Source organism: Spinacia oleracea, chromosome 4 (assembly GCF_020520425.1).
Source record: "Spinacia oleracea cultivar Varoflay chromosome 4, BTI_SOV_V1, whole genome shotgun sequence".
Lineage (NCBI taxonomy): Eukaryota > Viridiplantae > Streptophyta > Magnoliopsida > Caryophyllales > Amaranthaceae > Spinacia > Spinacia oleracea.
This window is the reverse complement of record NC_079490.1, coordinates 1,107,873-1,125,925: the sequence shown is the minus strand read 5'-3', so window position 1 is coordinate 1,125,925 and position 18,053 is coordinate 1,107,873. Positions and strand designations below refer to the sequence as shown.

At 36.1% G+C, this 18,053-nt stretch overlaps 2 protein-coding genes and 1 long non-coding RNA gene across 6 annotated transcripts; 2 read left to right on the top strand and 1 right to left on the bottom strand.

Annotated features, from left to right (window-relative positions):
* Window positions 1-109: 109 nt before the first annotated feature.
* LOC110802079 (linoleate 13S-lipoxygenase 2-1, chloroplastic) lies at window positions 110-8,325 on the top strand. Its single transcript, XM_022007502.2, has 9 exons — window positions 110-384; window positions 985-1,271; window positions 1,815-2,052; window positions 3,349-3,657; window positions 4,269-4,354; window positions 5,247-5,357; window positions 5,790-6,097; window positions 6,759-7,025; window positions 7,452-8,325. Exons 1-9 carry the CDS (start codon window positions 225-227, stop codon window positions 8,209-8,211), a joined length of 2,526 nt encoding a protein of 841 aa, XP_021863194.1. The 5' UTR covers window positions 110-224; the 3' UTR covers window positions 8,212-8,325.
* Window positions 8,326-9,058: 733 nt separating this feature from the next.
* On the bottom strand, window positions 9,059-10,031 carry LOC110806254 (uncharacterized). Its single transcript, XR_002538254.2, has 2 exons — window positions 9,647-10,031; window positions 9,059-9,380 (listed from the first exon to the last, which is right to left on the bottom strand). It is a non-coding gene; the product is annotated as an uncharacterized lncRNA (long non-coding RNA).
* A 10-nt stretch (window positions 10,032-10,041) lies between these two features.
* LOC110802091 (histidinol dehydrogenase, chloroplastic) lies at window positions 10,042-17,332 on the top strand. 4 transcript variants are annotated; one of them, XM_022007521.2, is made up of 16 exons: window positions 10,063-10,152; window positions 10,269-10,327; window positions 10,879-11,025; window positions 12,507-12,628; window positions 13,033-13,085; window positions 13,265-13,337; window positions 13,460-13,567; window positions 13,663-13,764; window positions 13,861-13,932; window positions 14,016-14,078; window positions 14,202-14,243; window positions 14,458-14,517; window positions 14,609-14,719; window positions 15,558-15,728; window positions 15,935-16,025; window positions 16,856-17,332. In XM_022007521.2, exons 3-16 carry the CDS (start codon window positions 10,899-10,901, stop codon window positions 17,131-17,133), a joined length of 1,473 nt encoding a protein of 490 aa, XP_021863213.2. In that variant the 5' UTR covers window positions 10,063-10,152; window positions 10,269-10,327; window positions 10,879-10,898; the 3' UTR covers window positions 17,134-17,332. The 4 variants fall into 4 exon arrangements, with proteins under 4 accessions (XP_021863227.1, XP_021863203.2, XP_021863220.2 ...); XM_022007535.2 differs by lacking the exon at window positions 10,269-10,327 and having other exon boundaries at window positions 10,042-10,152; window positions 10,924-11,025; XM_022007511.2 differs by lacking the exon at window positions 10,269-10,327 and having other exon boundaries at window positions 10,042-10,152.
* Window positions 17,333-18,053: the final 721 nt, after the last annotated feature.

The window sequence follows — 18,053 nt, the reverse complement described above, 5'->3', positions numbered from 1 at the left end:
TGGACGACTTTTATTTCCACAGAAGTAGCTTTCAAAGTCAAGACGCGCAACAAAAAAAAAAGTACTAGAACAAATTAATCCATCTATATAAAGAGAAGTTCTTAACATTACATTTAATCAAACCAAAAACAAAACCAAAATTAAAGTATTAATTAAACCAATTTTTAATCTCCTTTATATTGAATTATTAAGCTTTAATTTCTAAGCAAAAAAAACAATCAAATATGGCTAAAAATATTAGTGTAAGAGCAATTGTTACGGTGCAATTAACTGCTACTGGATTCTTGAAGAACATTGGTTTAGGTCAAGGGATTGATTCAATTTCAGATATCTTTTTTGGCAATGCTCTTCAATTAGAGCTTGTTAGCTCCGACGCCGATCCAAGTATGTTCCTCGTTACTCGTTACACTAACTACCATGCATTGTAACGTACTCCCTCCGTTTATAAATAGTTGTTCTGCGGAGTTTTCGTGATTCAGAAGTCACGATACTCCCTGCAGTCACGTACAAATGAGGAGGCGGAGGGAGGGCGTTACTAAATTTTAATTGAACTGTGGTAGATCCAGATAATATATATAAGTGTTTCGAGAAAAATCGTTTTGATATAGCGACAACGCACGTGCCTCCACTGGCGGATCTTCCTAATGGCCTGGGGGTGTGGGACTGGGCTCCCCGCCTGAAAATTCTGCATTGTATTTTATAGTTCCAGTCCCCCCTAAAATTTGAGCATATTTGTATAAATTTTGTACTATATTGCTTAATTTTTCTACTGGTCTCCTCTCGTAAAACTGTTCAAGATACTGGTCCCACTATCATGTCTATGTGACGTTGTACTTAATTGCTACAATATGAGTTTTCTTAACCACACACCACTTTCCAAAAAAAAAAAACATATATCTATGGTCCCTATGGAAGTTTTTTAGTGCATTTGTTTTTGTTATTCCTACAATGATGTATTGATCTTCATGTTGGGTGCTTTTATAGTGTTAGGAACAACGTTGGATAAGAAGACACCGGTTCGAGCCCCGGCAAAACTAAACATCACCTTAAAAGACGAGGCGAATGAAACCAAGTACGAGGCGAAGCTTCCGGTACACGGGAATTTCGGAAAGCTCGGCGCAATCTTGGTCACGAATGAGCATCGGAAAGAAATGTACGTTAAAGATATCGTCGTTGAAGGCTTGCCTGAAGGTGTTGTTAAGGTCACTTGTGAATCTTGGGTGCATTCTAAGTTTGACAATCCTGAAAAAAGAATATTCTTCACAAATAAGGTACGTGAAAATATATCAATTCTTTATAAATTAATATAATATTAGGTGTCTATTGCCTAGCTAAAAAATGTACTTATAAAATAATATCATTAGCGAAAATGATAAAGGTCGCAACATGTGACCTTTAAACCGTGTTATAATGATGACATGACATTCTTATGTGTCATGATTTAAATTGGAAACTAAAATATTTAACTTATATAATCTATTATAAATGTTACAAAACAGGTAGATTTTTATTTTTATTTTTATTCTAATTTGTTTTTTTCTTTATATTGACTACCTTATTTACATAATTTCATAGTAAAAATATTATATTGATTGTAAACATATTCTGATGATGCATATCCTACATGACAACTTAAAATATTCTGATGATGCATATTCTGATGATGTACCAATTAAACTCCTATACGTAAGATTGCGACAACTAAATGTTGTCGCAACTTGCGACCTTTATCATCACCCTATTATTATGTCTATCCTATTTTTATTTTTAATATTATGATAATTTCTAATTATAATTTGATCCCAAAATTACAGGGTTACTTACCATCACAAACCCCAATTGGATTAAAGAGTTTACGTGAACAAGATCTTGCGAGTTTGAGAGGCAATGGGAAAGGAGAAAGACAAGATTATGAAAGAATTTATGATTATGACACTTATAATGATCTTGGTAATCCAGATAACAACTCTTTGCTTCGTCGACCGGTTCTCGGAACCAAGACGCATCCGTATCCGAGGCGTTGCAGAACCGGACGACCACCGACTAAGACAGGTGACTACACGTCTTTTAACAAATTGACTACTTTGACAAAAATTTATTTATTAAATTGATTATATATAAATTATAACTAGTGTGTGGCTCGAGCGATGTCTCTGGTTGTCGTTTGAATGAGATAAATATGTTCGATTTTTTTATAAAAAAATAATAATAATTAAGTAGAACTTTTTTTTTTTTTTTTATGTCGCAAATGGAAAATAAAATTCATGAACAAAATAAGAGTTGCTAATTAGGATTTTTTTTTCCCCTTTTCCTGTTGAATTGTCTTATGTAACTATTGCTGGTGAAAAATGTAGTAAATTTAATTACTCATCTTTTTCGGTTTAAGCATAAATTTATACGGAGTAATAAAGCCCATAAAATGTTTGGCTAAGTAAATAAAACTTATAATTCAATACTTGTTAGAGAATTTGTGTCTTAATGACAACCCAATAATAATAACAAGTAAATAAAGACGGGAACGATAGTCGCAAATGCCTTTTACGACGGAATAACGGTGGAATTTTCCATCAATGACGGCCCTCTTTTATGACGAGCTCGCTATAGGAAATCCCGTCATTATTGGGCTTTAACGACGAAATATTCTCTCGTTAATGGAAACAATTTATTGTAGTGTCATCACAAGTTCAAATCTTTATATTAGCACATTTTTGGTGGACGGAGGCCCACCCTTGTCTCAATGTATCGCCGCCACTGCACATGTCACATATGTATATTATATTAGAAACGCCTTTTAATATATTAGTTATGGAGACATGCTACATCGCTGGTGGACAGCGACAAAAAGAGTCCATACCCAGGGTAAAATGGTATTTTCGCTACATGAGTTGAAAAGTCAAACAAATTACTAAATATCGGTAATATGACAGTAATTGATACAACAATGACAGTATTTAAATACAACAATGACAGTATTTATGTAAACGATGATAATACTTATATAACACTTGTATACATATTTTTATCTATTCATTTAATATGTAACACTTTTATCCATTCATTTAAGTGATCCCTTTACTTTTTCTATTTCATTACACTTGTATACATAATTTCTTTTTTTGGATGATTGTGATAGTATTTTAATACAACAATGACAGTATATATATAACAATGACAATACTTATATTACCGATGACAGTATATAACAAGTTAGCAACACTATTTAAGTGTGGGCCATCTTTTCAACCTTTTTTTTTTTTTTTTAAAGGGTGGGTATGGATTTTTTTTGTCGCTGGTGGACAGCGATGTAGCCAACCTCATTAGTTATGTTTGTGTTTGTGTTCTACTCAGACCCGTCATCGGAAAAACGAGTAGCCAGCTTCTACGTGCCAAGGGACGAAAACTTTTCGGATTTGAAGCAGATAACATTCGGCATTAGCGTCCTAGATAACGTCCTCCATGCACTAGTACCTTCTCTAGAGGCAACCATTGTTGATAAGAATCTAGGGTTCGAAAGCTTCAAAGAGGTACTTGAATTGTTCAACAAAGGAATCGAGTTGTCTGACATGAAAGAGAAAAGTACCATGGAGAATGATCAACTGCCTGAACTGTTTCTGAGTAAAGATGTTCTTAGTTTTCCCACCACTGAATTAATGGACAGTAAGTAACTACTCCCTCCGTTTCAAAATGTTTGTTACGTATTTCTATAATAGTGTTTCAAAATGTTTGTTACATAAAGAATCTTTCTATTTATAAACTTGTTACTATTATTATTTTCTGAGCCAACTTTTATTTTTAATTGGTCCAACTTTTCAACTCAATAAAGGTCATTCACAATTTGACAAGTTAGCAATCTGTGTGATTTTTAATTATTGGTTCATTTATATAATAAAACAATCTTATTGGTTGTTTCAATGATTAGTGAATTGAGGTATATTTTTTTAAATAAAAGATGAAAGCATATTTGCACTATATTCAAAGAGAGTAATAAATGTCAGAATTTGAAAGGATGAAATCAGATTTATGATTGAATCTAGAACATTTAAAATTAAAAAAAAGAAAAAAGAATCTTAATTTACGTTAATAAACGTGCCAAATTCCAAACGTAACAAACATTTTGAAACGGAGGGAGTATCTAACTACTCGAATCTCAATCTCTCTCCATATTACTTCCTCCGTTTAGAAATAGTTGCACCACTTTAACTTTCACGTTTTCCAAAGCGTAACAGATGATCGATTAACATTCATAATTGTTTGGTCGGGTTGTGCAGGAGATGAATTTGCTTGGTTTCGAGATGAAGAGTTTGCTCGAGAAACTCTTGCTGGTCTAAACCCTTACGCCATTAAGCTCGTCACGGTATGATATAAGGACTGCTTACGTTTTTTTTTTAAAAGTAAAATGAATTCATTAATAAAAACGAATCAACCAGATACATAACAAGTTGAACAAAAATAGGTATTATTTCCATCGTTTAGAATATATTGCACTATAAGATATCTCTCGCATAAATCACTGAAAATCTGGAATATACAACTTTTCTAGACTACTCACGTCATACTATTATATGTAGATAAAGTTTGATCTCATGCGTTTTAAATATCATTTAGAGACTTTACCTACTAAGCTACTGCATGAATACAAACCTTTAGATAAGAGAGACTTAAGAAAAACATTTACTTGTCTTTAAATTTGTGTCTTTAGCATGCTTGATTCTATATCCAACCATTACTATATGAGATGGGATTGTGATTTGGGTAAATAAGAACTTTGTGAACAATGGATTTCATTCATACTTTCTAGTTTTGAGTAGACCTGGTTATTGGACAGGGTAGTCCAATGGATATAGGATTAGAGTCAAGTTAATAGGGCTTTTATTGGGCAGAGCTCTTATTGGACAGGGTCATTATAGGGTCAAACTTATACTACAATTATTTTGAAAATTAAAATAGTAATGATACAAAAAATTACGTGTATAGCTTCGTATTTACTTGTACTTGCACATGGCTCTTTTGTTTTTCATTTTTCATTGCTCATTTATTGACCCGCCCACTAATGACCCGCTATTGACCCGCGACCCGCTTTTGACCCGCCCATTATCGACCCGCTAAAAATGACCCTTTCAATACCCGGCCCTCTTTTGACCCGCACCGACCCTGACCCGCCCCGCCCGATAACCAGGTCTAGTTTTGAGGAATGAATGTTGTAGAACATTAGACTAATTTTCATAATCTCTTAACACATTTGGTAGGAATGGCCTCTAAAGAGCAACCTAGACCCTGAAGTCTACGGTCCACCAGAATCAGCAATCACCTCACTGGTGATCGAGGAAGCGATCAAGGGCATTATGTCTGTCGACGAGGTACTTGATAAACCTTTCTATTTTTTTGTAAACGTAATGCCTAAATTTCATCGAAAATGATAAAGGTCGCGACATGCGACCTTTAAGACGTGTCACAATGATGACATGGCATGCTTATGTGTCATGATTTAAATTGGAAGCTAAAATATTTAACTTATATAATCTATTATATATGTTTCAAAAAAGGTAGGAAAATCTTAATATTCTAATTTGTTTCCTTTTTCATATCGACTACCTTATTTACATATTTTCATAGTAAAAATATTACATTGATAGTAAAAATATTATGATGACGCATAGCATACGTGACGCCTATATGTACCAATTAAACTGCGACACATACGATTGTGACAACTAAATGTTGTCACAACTTGCGACCTTTATCATCACCCAATTTCATATCTGATTGCATTGCTCGGTGAACTGTTGCAGGCTCTAGAGAAAAAGAAACTCTTCATGTTAGACTACCACGACATTTTGCTGCCTTTCGTGAACAAAGTAAGACAGATTAACGACACCACGTTGTATGGGTCACGAACGTTGTTCTTCCTGGCTCCTGAAGGCACTCTTAGGCCTATAGCCATTGAGTTAACGAGGCCTCCGGCTGATGATGGGAAGCCGCAATGGAAGCAAGTATTCACCCCAAGTTGCTGGAATGCTACCGAGGGATGGCTTTGGAGGCTTGCTAAAGCTCATGTGCTCGCTCATGATTCTGGTCATCACCAACTTATTAGCCATTGGTATGTGCTAGACCTGATCAAGATTAGCCCGGCCCGTCGTCCCGGCCCGGCCCGGCCCGCCCGAAATTTTTGTGGGTTTGGGCAGAATGTTCCGGCCCGGTTTCCGGGCCTGGCCCGACCCCGCTCGAAAATTTATTTTTTTTGGGCGGGTTTGGGAAACACAAAAATACACTTTTTAGCTATAAATTTGGCCTGGTCCGAAAAGCCCGGTAGGCCCGGCCCGAAAATAACGGATTAGGGCACAAAAATTTGGCCCGTATCTTGGCCCGGCCCTACATACCGGGCTGATTTTTTACGCCCAAGCCCGGCCCGAACCCGGCCCGGCCCGCCATTTGATCACCTCTAGTATGTGCACATTGTTAAGGAAAATTTGGGAAAAACTACCTTGTAGTTTACCAATTTTGCGAATAACTACATTTACTCAGTTTCTTTTGTAAATTAACAACTAGTTTAAAATATATTTTTGTGTTGGAAACAGTGCCATTTTGCAGTATTCTTATTTTAAAACTAAGATGTATATCCCTTTCATCTCCTAAACGTTTTAAGTGATTCAAACTCATTTCTCGCTCTAAACAAAGTATGAGGGATTAGGGTACCGCGGCAATTATATTTATATATGAGTATGTAGAGGCTTTACTAATATCATTGTTTGTTTTTGCAGGCTAAGGACTCATTGTTGTGTAGAGCCTTACATAATTGCAGCAAATCGACAACTCAGTGCAATGCACCCAATTTACAGACTCATGAACCCTTACTTCCGCTTCACCATGATGATCAACGCTCTTGCTCGACAAGCCTTGATTAACGCGGGTGGGATTATCGAGACCTCGTTCTCTACGGAAAGGTATTCCATGGAGTTCAGCTCTTTTATTTATGATAAGGAGTGGAGGTTTGATCAACAGGGTTTGCCAGCTGATCTTATTGTCAGGTACCTAATAATATAATAATATAGTGTCTTTGTTATATTCAGCGAAACTCCATGATTCACGTGTTTACCATTGAATGATATTTATATGAGTCAACAATGACAATTCTGGTTTGTTGTCCTAAATCCTACTTCCTCCGTCTTTTAATACTCGCAACATTTGGACTTTTGCCACTATTCATTTAATCTACTTTGACTGTTCGTAGTTTTTTTTATATAAGATAAAACATAGTCATGTGTGATCTTGTTAGATTCGTCTCAATGTGTATTTTCAAAATATCAACTTTTTATAATTTTTGCATAAAGAGAATTTAAGATATAAATGATCAAAGTTGTGCATCGGCATGCGTGAAACTAACAAACGTTGCGTGAAACTAACATATGTACTCCCTTTGTCTCTAACGAACTTATTCCATTCAATATATATAGGGGAATGGCTGTTGAAGATCCAACTGCACCACATGGCTTGAAGCTAACAATCGAGGACTACCCTTTTGCCAACGATGGACTTATCCTTTGGGATGCGATCAAGCAATGGGTCACTGATTATGTAAACCACTACTACGCGACTGCAGATCTTGTAAATTCTGACAACGAACTCCAAGCATGGTGGGAAGAAATCCGAACCAAAGGGCATCAAGATAAGAAAGACGAAGCATGGTGGCCGGTGCTAAATACACCAAGTAGCCTCATTGAAGTCCTAACTAATATGATATGGGTTACTTCAGGGCACCATGCTGCTGTCAACTTTGGTCAGTACGCTTATGCAGGGTACTTCCCAAATCGGCCTACCATTGCTAGAATCAACATGCCTTCAGAAGAAGCGACTGAAGAAATAAGGACAAATTTTGTACAAGATCCAGTTGGTTACTTGCTCAAAACTTTCCCATCCAAAATGCAAGCCACGAAAGTCATGGCGGTTTTGAATGTGTTATCAACTCATTCTCCTGATGAGGAGTATATCGGTGATCAAATCGAGCCTTCCTGGGCTGAAGATCTGAAAATAAAAACTGCATTTGAGAAATTTAATGCTAGTTTGAAGGATTTGGAGAACATTATTGATTCGAGGAATGCAGATAATAAATTCAAGAACAGAAATGGAGCAGGGACCTTGTCATATCAACTACTTAAGCCACTTTCTAAATCTGGAGTGACTGGAATGGGAGTTCCTAACAGCATTTCAATATAAATCGAACCTTGATTGAATTTATGATTCTAAATCTTTTGATATACAACTTGTAATTTTAAGAATGAATTTTTTAATTAATTTATTTCATTTCGTCATAGTATTATTTTTGTTGAACTTGTAATTTGAAGAATGGATTTTTTAATTAATTAGTTTTGGCTCTAATGAAAAGTAAGAATGGTATTATAGAGACAATGTATCACAATCGGCGCCAATTGCATTTCTATGAGGTGCATATCGTATACATAAAGCCGTCCTAAACATCTTGGAGGCCATGTGCAAAAATAAAAACAAGGCCTCGGAGTACCCAAAAAAAAAAAGTACTTCCGAGTAGCACAAATATATAAATGCTCGAATTCTTTTTTACTGCGAGGAATCGTCTTAATTAAGTTCATGTATATCTTTCTCAAAAAATAATCACTCGTTAAAATTGGTAACACAACATGTATGGACAGATTAAAAAAAAAATGAGCCAAATATATCTATATTATACCAATTGCCTGTTGGTTCAGTGATGATTGAGACTGAATTTAGTAGGGAGGATCGCATGTTCGATTCCCGCAACAACAATTGAAAAGAGATTGAAAACTATCCACCCAGAATTCGCCCAAATCTATATTAACCCAAGGGTGAACAATTGGTAACATAAAAAAAAATTTTAAAGAAAAATCTATATTATTATTACTTCCTACGAATTCTTTCTCGAGTTAAGCACAAAGTTGGGGTCTCACCTTTTGAGTTTTTCACCCTTAAGGACCTACACTTTTTTTTTTTCACCCTTTAGGACCTCTAACCAACTTTCCGGCAAGTTAACTCAAGGTAAACTCACTGTTAACCCACAACATGAATATAAAAATAAAAAATAAAAACATTTAAATGCAATTAATAATTTCAGAACATTAAATGAAGGTAAAATCTCTCAAATTACACAAAATATGACCGTTAAGGATTGCTTGCTATAAAACTCTTCCTGTTACCATGTTTTTCATCAAACGCCAACACCAAATTGAAAAAAGTGTTCATCATCAAACACCTTAAAAAAATTTACAGTATTCACATCTGAAAGCATTCCAGTAATTTTGTCATCAACCAAAACCTTCATCTCATTTGTAATCAGGTGCATCAAGCAAGTTTTACAGCAATAATCAAGCATTTCCGCAACCATTTTACATCTGCAAATAAAATAAATGACCCATTACTCAATGTTGTTTTGCCATTGTAATAGAAGGGTAAAATCAAACGCACAAGTAGATAAATTAGTGAGAGGATCAAATCTGGTTACTTCGAGTTTAAATTGGACTCAGTTCAATGCAAATATCAATTATTTATTTCAAACTGAAACCTGATCTCAATTCAATTCAACCAAAAATATTCTCCCAATTTTCAACCAACAAAACAAAAATCCAGAAAATAAAATGATAAGGACAGTGCAATATACCTAAGTAATGGCGGAAGAAGTGGCGTAAATCTGAAAGAGGACGGACATTGCCAAAGTTAAGCGCCGGAGGTTCAAGGCAATTTCTTCAAAGAGACAACGCCTCGACGGAGAAGACCGAATTACAATTCAGAGTATTAGAATTTAGAAGGGTAAATGTGAAAGGTAAACCTTTGCATTGTTTAAGCGGAACAAATCATATGATGACAAGTGTACTTTAACTAAGGGGACTAACCTTATAACTAAGGGGACTAAACTTTCACACAATTGGGTTAATTTTGGCCGGAAATTTTATTATAGGTCCTTAACGGTGAAAAAAAAAGCTTCGGGTCCCAAATGGTGAAAAAACCAAAAGGTGAGACCCCAAATGTGTACTTAACTCATTCTTTCTCTTTCTCTTTCTCTTTCTCTCTCGACGTTCAGCTCTCTCACTGCCACGGCCAACTGAGAAACTGACTCGCCATTTCGCCGGAAAATCGACAAAATCTGACGCTCTCTCAAGTAATTTGGTAATCTCCGCCTCTTTCTATTCCCTCTACGCTCAATTACAGATTACTCTAGGATTTTCTTCGTTTAAATTCCGACTCATTTGGTGTATCATTTGCTTAAAATTCGAATAATTTAGGGGTTTCTCCTCTCCCAAATTCATTTGGTGTATATATTGCTTGAAATTCGGTGATTAAGGTTAGTGTTATTGTTCATTGATCAATTTTGGTTGGGGGTTGTGGGTTTCGTTCATACAGTTGCTAAACCGAGTATTGTTGCTATCTTTGATTAAATTCGATTAATTTAGGGTTTATTTTTTCCCAAATTGATTTAGTTTATGTATATATTGCTTGAAATTCGATTTATTAAGGTTAATGTTATTGTTCATTGATCAATTTTGGTTGGGGGTTGTGTGTTGATGTCGTGTTTTCGTTCATTCAGTTGCTAAACCGAGTATTATTGCTACATTTGATTAAATTCGATTAATTTAGGGTTTTTATTCCCAAATTGATTTATGTTATGTATATATTGCTTAGAATTCGATTTATTAAGGTTAATGTTATTGTTCATTGATCAACTTTGGTTGGGGTTTGTTTGTTGATGTCGTGTTTTCATTCTTTCAGTTTCTAAACCGAGTATTATTGCTATAGTTTTGTGAATTGAAGCTCTGTTTGTTAATTGAAGAGTTTCATGTAATTTGAATATTTATGTTCTTCCCACAAACTGTTTGATAAATTGTCTCAACTAAGATTGGTTGAAGGAGTTGGTGATGGAGGCTAAACTTGTATGCTTAGATCGAACCAGTTTGTTATTCAACTCTTTCGGAGCTCGTTCCTTCCGACTTCCGCATTCCTGCTTGTCGAAAACTAATTTCCGGCCTTTGAGTTTTTCATCAGGTACTTTTACTCACATTTCTTAACTCAATTAAGCTCATCGTCTTCTTGCTTCTTTAGGATGAAAAGTTGTTACTTTTAGAGCTGTAATTGTTTTGTGTTTCATCTTGAATTATAGAAGTTGATGTTTGCAAACTTTAGGTTCATGTATCTATGTTGCGAAAGTTAGTTCCCTTTCCTGGAGCTGTTTGATATTTGTTTGAATTGTTGTTTTCGCCTATGAACCATGAAGCAGTGTTGTTTTTACTCTTGTAGCAAAAGTGAATGGTATATGGGTATGCATGGTGTTTTTAAAAGGCTTGCTAATACTAGCTATATTACATGGATACTCGACCCTCCAACACAGGTATAGGCATTTGGATGCTTAAGATAAAAAATGCTAATATTTCCCAAAATAGCCTAGTTTGTGCAAGGAATTAGTCAGCCAAACCACTACCCTGCTGGACAAAAACAGAACAGTAGAAAAGAATAGAGAAAGGTTGAAGATGTGTATTACTGATAAAGTTTAGTGCTTACAATTCAAGTAACCCTGAGACTTTCAAGAGGTCTCAACTCTCCCAACTAAACCAAATACTTCAAGATACTTTCTGGTATCCTTTCCCTCTCCTTTTAAAATACAACAACACAGTAAAAGACAAAACTAATTAAGGAAAAGTAATTAAGACAAAAAGACAACTTCCTAAGAGACAAAATTCTTTAAGGACTTCAGGGCTGCATCCACTAAGTGAGCCGTTGCCTCACTTTGCCAAGGTTGATTCCTCTGTTTCTTTCTCTGCTCTTTTCTTTCTCCTTGCATATGATTGCACAAGTGGTGGGTTAGGTTGAGGTATTGCAGTTCGACACCCGTATAAATTGACATATACCCTGTATTTTTATTACGGTAGCGAAGTCCATGTATGATACTTACTAATAAAGACTCTTAGTTTGTGTTGATCAAAGCCGCAAAAGGTTCTAACACAGTCACATATGCTACCTAATATTCTCAATCCCCTTAATACTATATTCAAATGTTTGAAAGTTTTCACCGTTCTTTTAATAGTAATGGCCTATGATTGAATTTCCAAAATGACTTAAATTGAGTGCAGAGATTGTAATGTGTGGGAATGACCCAATTATTATACACGGATTTAGTAAAATTGTGTCGTATCCCTGACCCAAATTGTGATGGTTGAGACAATGTGGGCACTGGGCAGACAGCGACTGTTTCTGGATGAAGGAATGGTGAACTAAACATTTTTTTATCCGTTTCATGTACCTAAACATACCATATTGCAGTTAATGCTGGTGCAAACTGAAACTTTTGCTGATGACGTGCTCATATTTTCTCAATTTGGTGATTAAATTTCTTTATTTTGGGTGTATTACTTCCGTGAAGTACTCTGTACTGTTATCTTAATGCAACTCACCTGCTGGGTAGCTTATGTTCTTGGGGTTTTACTTGAATTGCGTGCTTCAATTGATTGTTGTTTTGACGTCATTCTTAGGATCAATGAGCAACGCAGTGAAATGTGCCTTGAAGTCTTACAAATTATCCGAACTTTCTGTGTCTGAGGTTGATAATCTGAAATGTCGTCCCCGCATTGATTTTTCTTCTATTTTTAGTGTGGTGAGCTATTTTCTTCCTTTATTGAATTTTCCTTTCCATTTATCTTCAAACACTTTTTGAGATTTTATAGGTATCTTATGTGTCTCCATTGACATATAAGTGTTTTTTAGTGCTTGATAGAAGCATGTCAATATCAAAAGAATTTATATTTGATGCACATTGTTAATTGGAGGGAATGATATTATTTATTTTCCCAGCATTATGTGGAAGAGATCTAGAGGGGCAGGGAGTAGGAGATGCTCAGAGTTTTTTTTTTTTTTTTCCCTTCTCCTTACCTGATTTCCTTTACCTTTTTTGGGTGGGGTTGGGGGGATTCTTTCTCTTTCATCTTTGAAATTACAGATTTCAGCATTAAAAGAGTCTTGTTAATTCTAAATGTTTTTTTTTCCCTGACATTTTATCAGGTCCAGCCCATCGTTGATGATGTACGGACCCGGGGTGATGATGCAGTGAAAGAGTAAGTCTTGTCTGGTTATATATGTGACCATATATATCCGGCTGTTCTCTTGTTCTCCCTTTCACACGTCCAAATTCTGCGTATGTTATTGACCATATTTATCCAGCTGTTCTCTTGCTCTCCCTTGCATCATCAAATCTTGTGCTAGGAACTTACTCGGTCTATGTGTCTTCTGTCAGATATACTGTCAAATTTGACAAAGTCAAACTGGATACGGTGGTTGAAGATGTTGCAGATTTGCAAGATCCCGAGGTATGCTTAAGATACTTCTTGAGGGCTTTTAAATAGTCTAGTTTCGCCTATTGAAAGTTCAGTTCTCTTCTCTATAATCTGTACTAGTCTACTGGATTTAAGGGTTCTTTTGTATGTCTTAGTTTCTGCTTGATCCTCGCATTAAAAAGGCCTTTGATGTTGCATACGACAATATATATGCATTTCATGCTGCTCAAAAGTCAGAGGAGCAAAGTGTTGAGAACATGAAGGTGAGTTTCATAGAGACAGTGCTTGATTGCAGACTTTACTGTTTTTTACATTTCTAATTATTATTTATCATGACATTTGAGTTCCTCAAAGTCAGGGAGTTAGATGTAAACGTGTAGCGAGAAGTATTGGTTCTGTTGGACTTTATGTTCCAGGAGGGACTGCTGTACTGCCATCCACAGCTCTTATGCTTGCAATTGTGAGTTGCAAATATTATACTCCAAAAGCTTTCTAATTTAGATTACTTTCAAAGATATGAATAAATGTTGACATCATGTTCTGCTTTCTAAACTAGCCTGCCAAAATCGCTGGCTGCAAAACTGTAGTTCTTGCCACACCTCCAAGCCAGGATGGCAGCATATGCAAGGTATTTTATTTCCTATCCTCCAAAGAGTTCATATGATGTTTGGAGTTTCCTAATGACAACTGCTCAATTTTGTTTTCCTTTAGGAGGTCCTATACTGTGCCAAGAAAGCTGGTGTCACTCATATCCTTAAAGCTGGAGGAGCTCAGGTATGAGAGTCTGTACTGTTTCAAAATACAATTTTCTGTATCAATATGGAATTCTTCTTTCTCTTGAAGTTTGATTATTCTATATGCTGGACTTCATCTCCTCCCTCCTTTTTCGTTGAGCAGGCCATTGCTGCTATGGCCTGGGGAACATCTTCTTGTCCTAAGGTAATTTGACCCCAGCTATATACTCAGAGGTTCTTTTTAAAGTCTCTTTCAGAGATTTTGCTTTATATAGAGAGTGGAAATTTGTGTATCTTCCAGAATCAGTGTAGGATTTGAAACCAATTTTGTTGATGGTTTTGATATCTAATTTGAACACGTTTGTGCAATTAGGAAGTTTCAACTATTCATTTCTTATTGTTTTTCTTCTAATATACAGGTTGAGAAGATATTTGGACCAGGAAATCAATATGTAACAGCTGCAAAGATGATCCTGCAAGTAATAGTTTTCTGTAGTTTCTAACTCAAAGCTCTGAGATTTTTGTTAATTTTAAACCCACTCTGGTACTGACTTCCTCACCTCCCATCAGAATAGTGAAGCTATGATCTCAATCGACATGCCTGCTGGCCCTTCAGAAGTTCTGGTGATTGCTGACAAACATGCTAACCCTGTCCATGTTGCAGCAGACTTGCTTTCTCAGGTATGTGCAATGAACCCAGATTCTTCATACAATGTAAGGTAATTATATATACAGAATAGAGGAAGGTTGTTTGTTTGGTTGATAGATAAAAGCTTGAAGCTTTTTACAAGAACAAAAGTGAGAACTTTGGAAAGGTTACCTCCTCTCCCAAATCCCAATACTACCCAATATTCTCCAGATGATCTCTCTCCCTCTACTTCCTATCCTTTTAGTTACAAACTGTGAACATAAGACAAAAACCATTAAGAAAAATAACTAGGACAAAAGTAGCTTCAAACAAGGCAACGTTTTGATGAATTTTAATTGGTCTGCCTCCACTACGTGTAGTGGTTCTTCACATTGTCCAGTTGTTGCCTTTGTCTCCTTGCATAGACCCCTACAGCAGGTGGTTGGGTATCGTATTGCAGCATGCATGTTTCACTTTCCTACGTCTCAAGCTACTGTGTTGATGTATGCGTTTTCACACAACTCCATCAATCAACTTATAATAGATTTTTAAAGGGAAGAGTTGGCAGTATCTAAGATGTGTGCTGTAATTGGAATAAAGCAGCAAGTTTTACTTCTGGTCTACATTTTACCTGTGTCCATGGAGAGCTTGAGCCCTAACATAATACGGAGAAGAAAGACTCTTCAATGCCTTTTAGAGTAATACATGAGCGCAAACTTCCATGCACAACCTTGATATGGGAGTGGGTTGTTTTTTGTTTCTTTCGTGTGTGACTTAAGCTGTCGTTGCATTGAAAATCTATTTCTTTGTGTAGAATTTGCTGTAGGTATGTATAATGAGCATTCATTCTTGTGAATTGTGATGATGTATACAAATATTTGTAATTTTCAGGCCGAACATGGACCAGATAGTCAGGTTGTTCTTGTAGTAGCCGGTGATGGTGTGAATATAAGTGCTATTGAGAATGAAATTAGCCAGCAGTGTCAGAATCTTCCTAGAGGGGAATTCGCAGCAAAAGCATTATCTCATAGTTTTATCGTGTTCGCTCGGGATATGGTTGAGGTTGGTGCTTTTTCCCTTTCAAGTTTCAAGTCCTGCTTAACATTCATGATTCAGAATTTCAGACGTTGCCATCTTAATGGACACCGTCATCCCATTCCCTTCTTCTAATTCACATTCTAAGTTCAAGTGTTTTGATGAGCTCCCCTCCTGCAAAATGATACTTTCATATGTTTTTCAAATGCATTAACCATTTCTTCCACATGCAGGCAATCTCTTTCTCAAACATGTACGCACCTGAGCATCTGATTATGAATGTAATAGATGCTGAGAAATGGGAAAGCTTAATTGAGAATGCAGGTATATGTTTGGTTCTTTAACAGCTTGTCTGAATACACACTTCAGATTCTTTTTACTACCCCTTCCTTTCACAGTTAAGGTGTTTTTTTTACGTCTTTTCTCGCAATTTCATGTCAACTTACTTCCTGGGAGATTCCAAAATGGAAGATGGTTAACTTGATTGTGGGAGGGAGGGAGATTTTTGTTATATTATTGTACAGACAGTGCATTTACCAATGATAACGGTGCTGCAACTTTTCCCTAATTTGTTAAGCCTAGTAAGTAGTAACATACCAGTCTCAATAATGTAGAGAATTGAAGAAATTTCTCCAGGGTTAGTAACATGGAATTAAAACTCGGTCGTTCTGTTACGTAACAGCCGTTCTGTAACAGATTTTGGATTTAACGTTCCGCGAAACCCCGTCACATAATGGTGCGACAAAAATCACATCTTTCTCCCTGCGTCGCCCGTTATATAACGGTGACTCACCACGTTAGAACGCTTTTTTATCCGTTGCACTGTTCTTTTGTAGAAATTGGACAAAAATATTTTAGTAAGTAGTTATGTATTTCAAAAACAAGATATTTTGTGTGTCCCTTACTCGCATTATGATAGGGTTTGTTTGGTTGTGTTTGAAATAATGCCTTTTAAACTTATAAGGTATAAACAAAGCTTAAACCTATTAATATGAATTTTTTGAGAAAATTCATACCGTGTTAGCTGCGATCCGTTCTATTTATCCCGTTACAAGCGATTTCCGCGATAACACAACCGTTAACGCTATCGCATCCGCATCCGCATTTTTTTTTTCAATGGTTAGTAATCTCATCACTGATGATTATGTTTGCAGGATCAGTATTTATGGGGCCGTGGACGCCCGAAAGTGTTGGAGATTATGCTAGTGGAACAAATCATGTCCTTCCAACATATGGTTATGCAAGAATGTATAGTGGGGTGTCACTTGATTCATTCCAGAAGCATATAACAGTTCAATCTTTGACAGAGGAAGGTCTGAGAAATCTAGGCCCGTACGTTGCAGCAATGGCTGAAGTCGAGGGACTGGAAGCTCACAAGCGTGCTGTGACCTTAAGGCTTCAGGATATCGAGGCAAGGCAAGTGTTAAGATGATAAATTTACTTTTATGAATGATCTGCTGAAAAACAAACAAACATATGTACTAGTTTATTTGTACCATTTGAAGCCTCACATTGAGGATGTGTTGTGTGGAGTCGATTTTGTTACCAGTATTCTGTCTGAAATAATTGAAATTGAAACAGGAAACTGTTGCAGTAATTTGGTTGCAATAATTGAAAAGCAAACAAACATATGTACAGGGTATGATCCTGGATTATGAAAATTTGAAAACCCCTCTTCCCATCTTGTAGTTAAGAGGTGGTAAAACACAATTTTTATTTTACTTTTAGGTGGTAAAAGCCATTTTTATTTTTTTTGGTGGTAAAAAGCAATTTAACCGATATGGTTTAGGGTTTTCAAAGAATAACACCCTTTGTTCTTTGAAAACCATAAAATTTGGAAACACTTTCACTCTGATACTTTGTGATTTTTGTTCGCCTAAAGATGGCCGTGGGACGGATCGGGTCGGGCTTCAGGCTGAGCCCACATGCCATGGGCCTAAACGGGCTGGGTCCATGCCAAGCCCACTCTGCACAACCATCTTAACCCAAGTGCTTTATAACATTTATCAAGGTTAAGGTGAAGTTTGGTTGACATGAAAAAACATAGGAGGTACGGCTTTCTAGAAAGTGTGGTTAAACTGTGATTACCTGTTTCTCAAGTATGGAGTAATGACTATTGACTAACCTATTCCTAAAAAACATTTAAATCATCCTTGTCATAGATATGAATGCCACCACTTCACTTGTCCACCTTGATTAATTGTTTTAGGGAAACCTTGATAATTTAATTGTTAACCATTAATTTATTTGTCATTTTTTGTTATTCATTATTTTAACAGTTAAACCAGGACCATTATATCTAGAAAGAAACAGGAGTAAGTAAACCAAATTTGGTCGTCATAAGTAACATGC

What these genes read in the sequence shown, in the direction of transcription:
- LOC110802079 (XM_022007502.2), top strand. Translation starts at nt 225, where the DNA reads ATGGCTAAAAATATTAGTGTAAGAGCAATTGTTACGGTGCAATTAACT. An exon ending in GCATTATGTCTGTCGACGAG is followed by an intron (nt 5,358 to 5,789) that starts GTACTTGATAAA and finishes GAACTGTTGCAG; the next exon opens with GCTCTAGAGAAAAAGAAACT. An exon ending in CCAGCTGATCTTATTGTCAG is followed by an intron (nt 7,026 to 7,451) that starts GTACCTAATAAT and finishes CAATATATATAG; the next exon opens with GGGAATGGCTGTTGAAGATC.
- LOC110802091 (XM_022007511.2), top strand. Translation starts at nt 10,899, where the DNA reads ATGGAGGCTAAACTTGTATGCTTAGATCGAACCAGTTTGTTATTCAAC. An exon ending in GCCTTTGAGTTTTTCATCAG is followed by an intron (nt 11,026 to 12,506) that starts GTACTTTTACTC and finishes CGTCATTCTTAG; the next exon opens with GATCAATGAGCAACGCAGTG. An exon ending in AGGATGGCAGCATATGCAAG is followed by an intron (nt 13,933 to 14,015) that starts GTATTTTATTTC and finishes GTTTTCCTTTAG; the next exon opens with GAGGTCCTATACTGTGCCAA.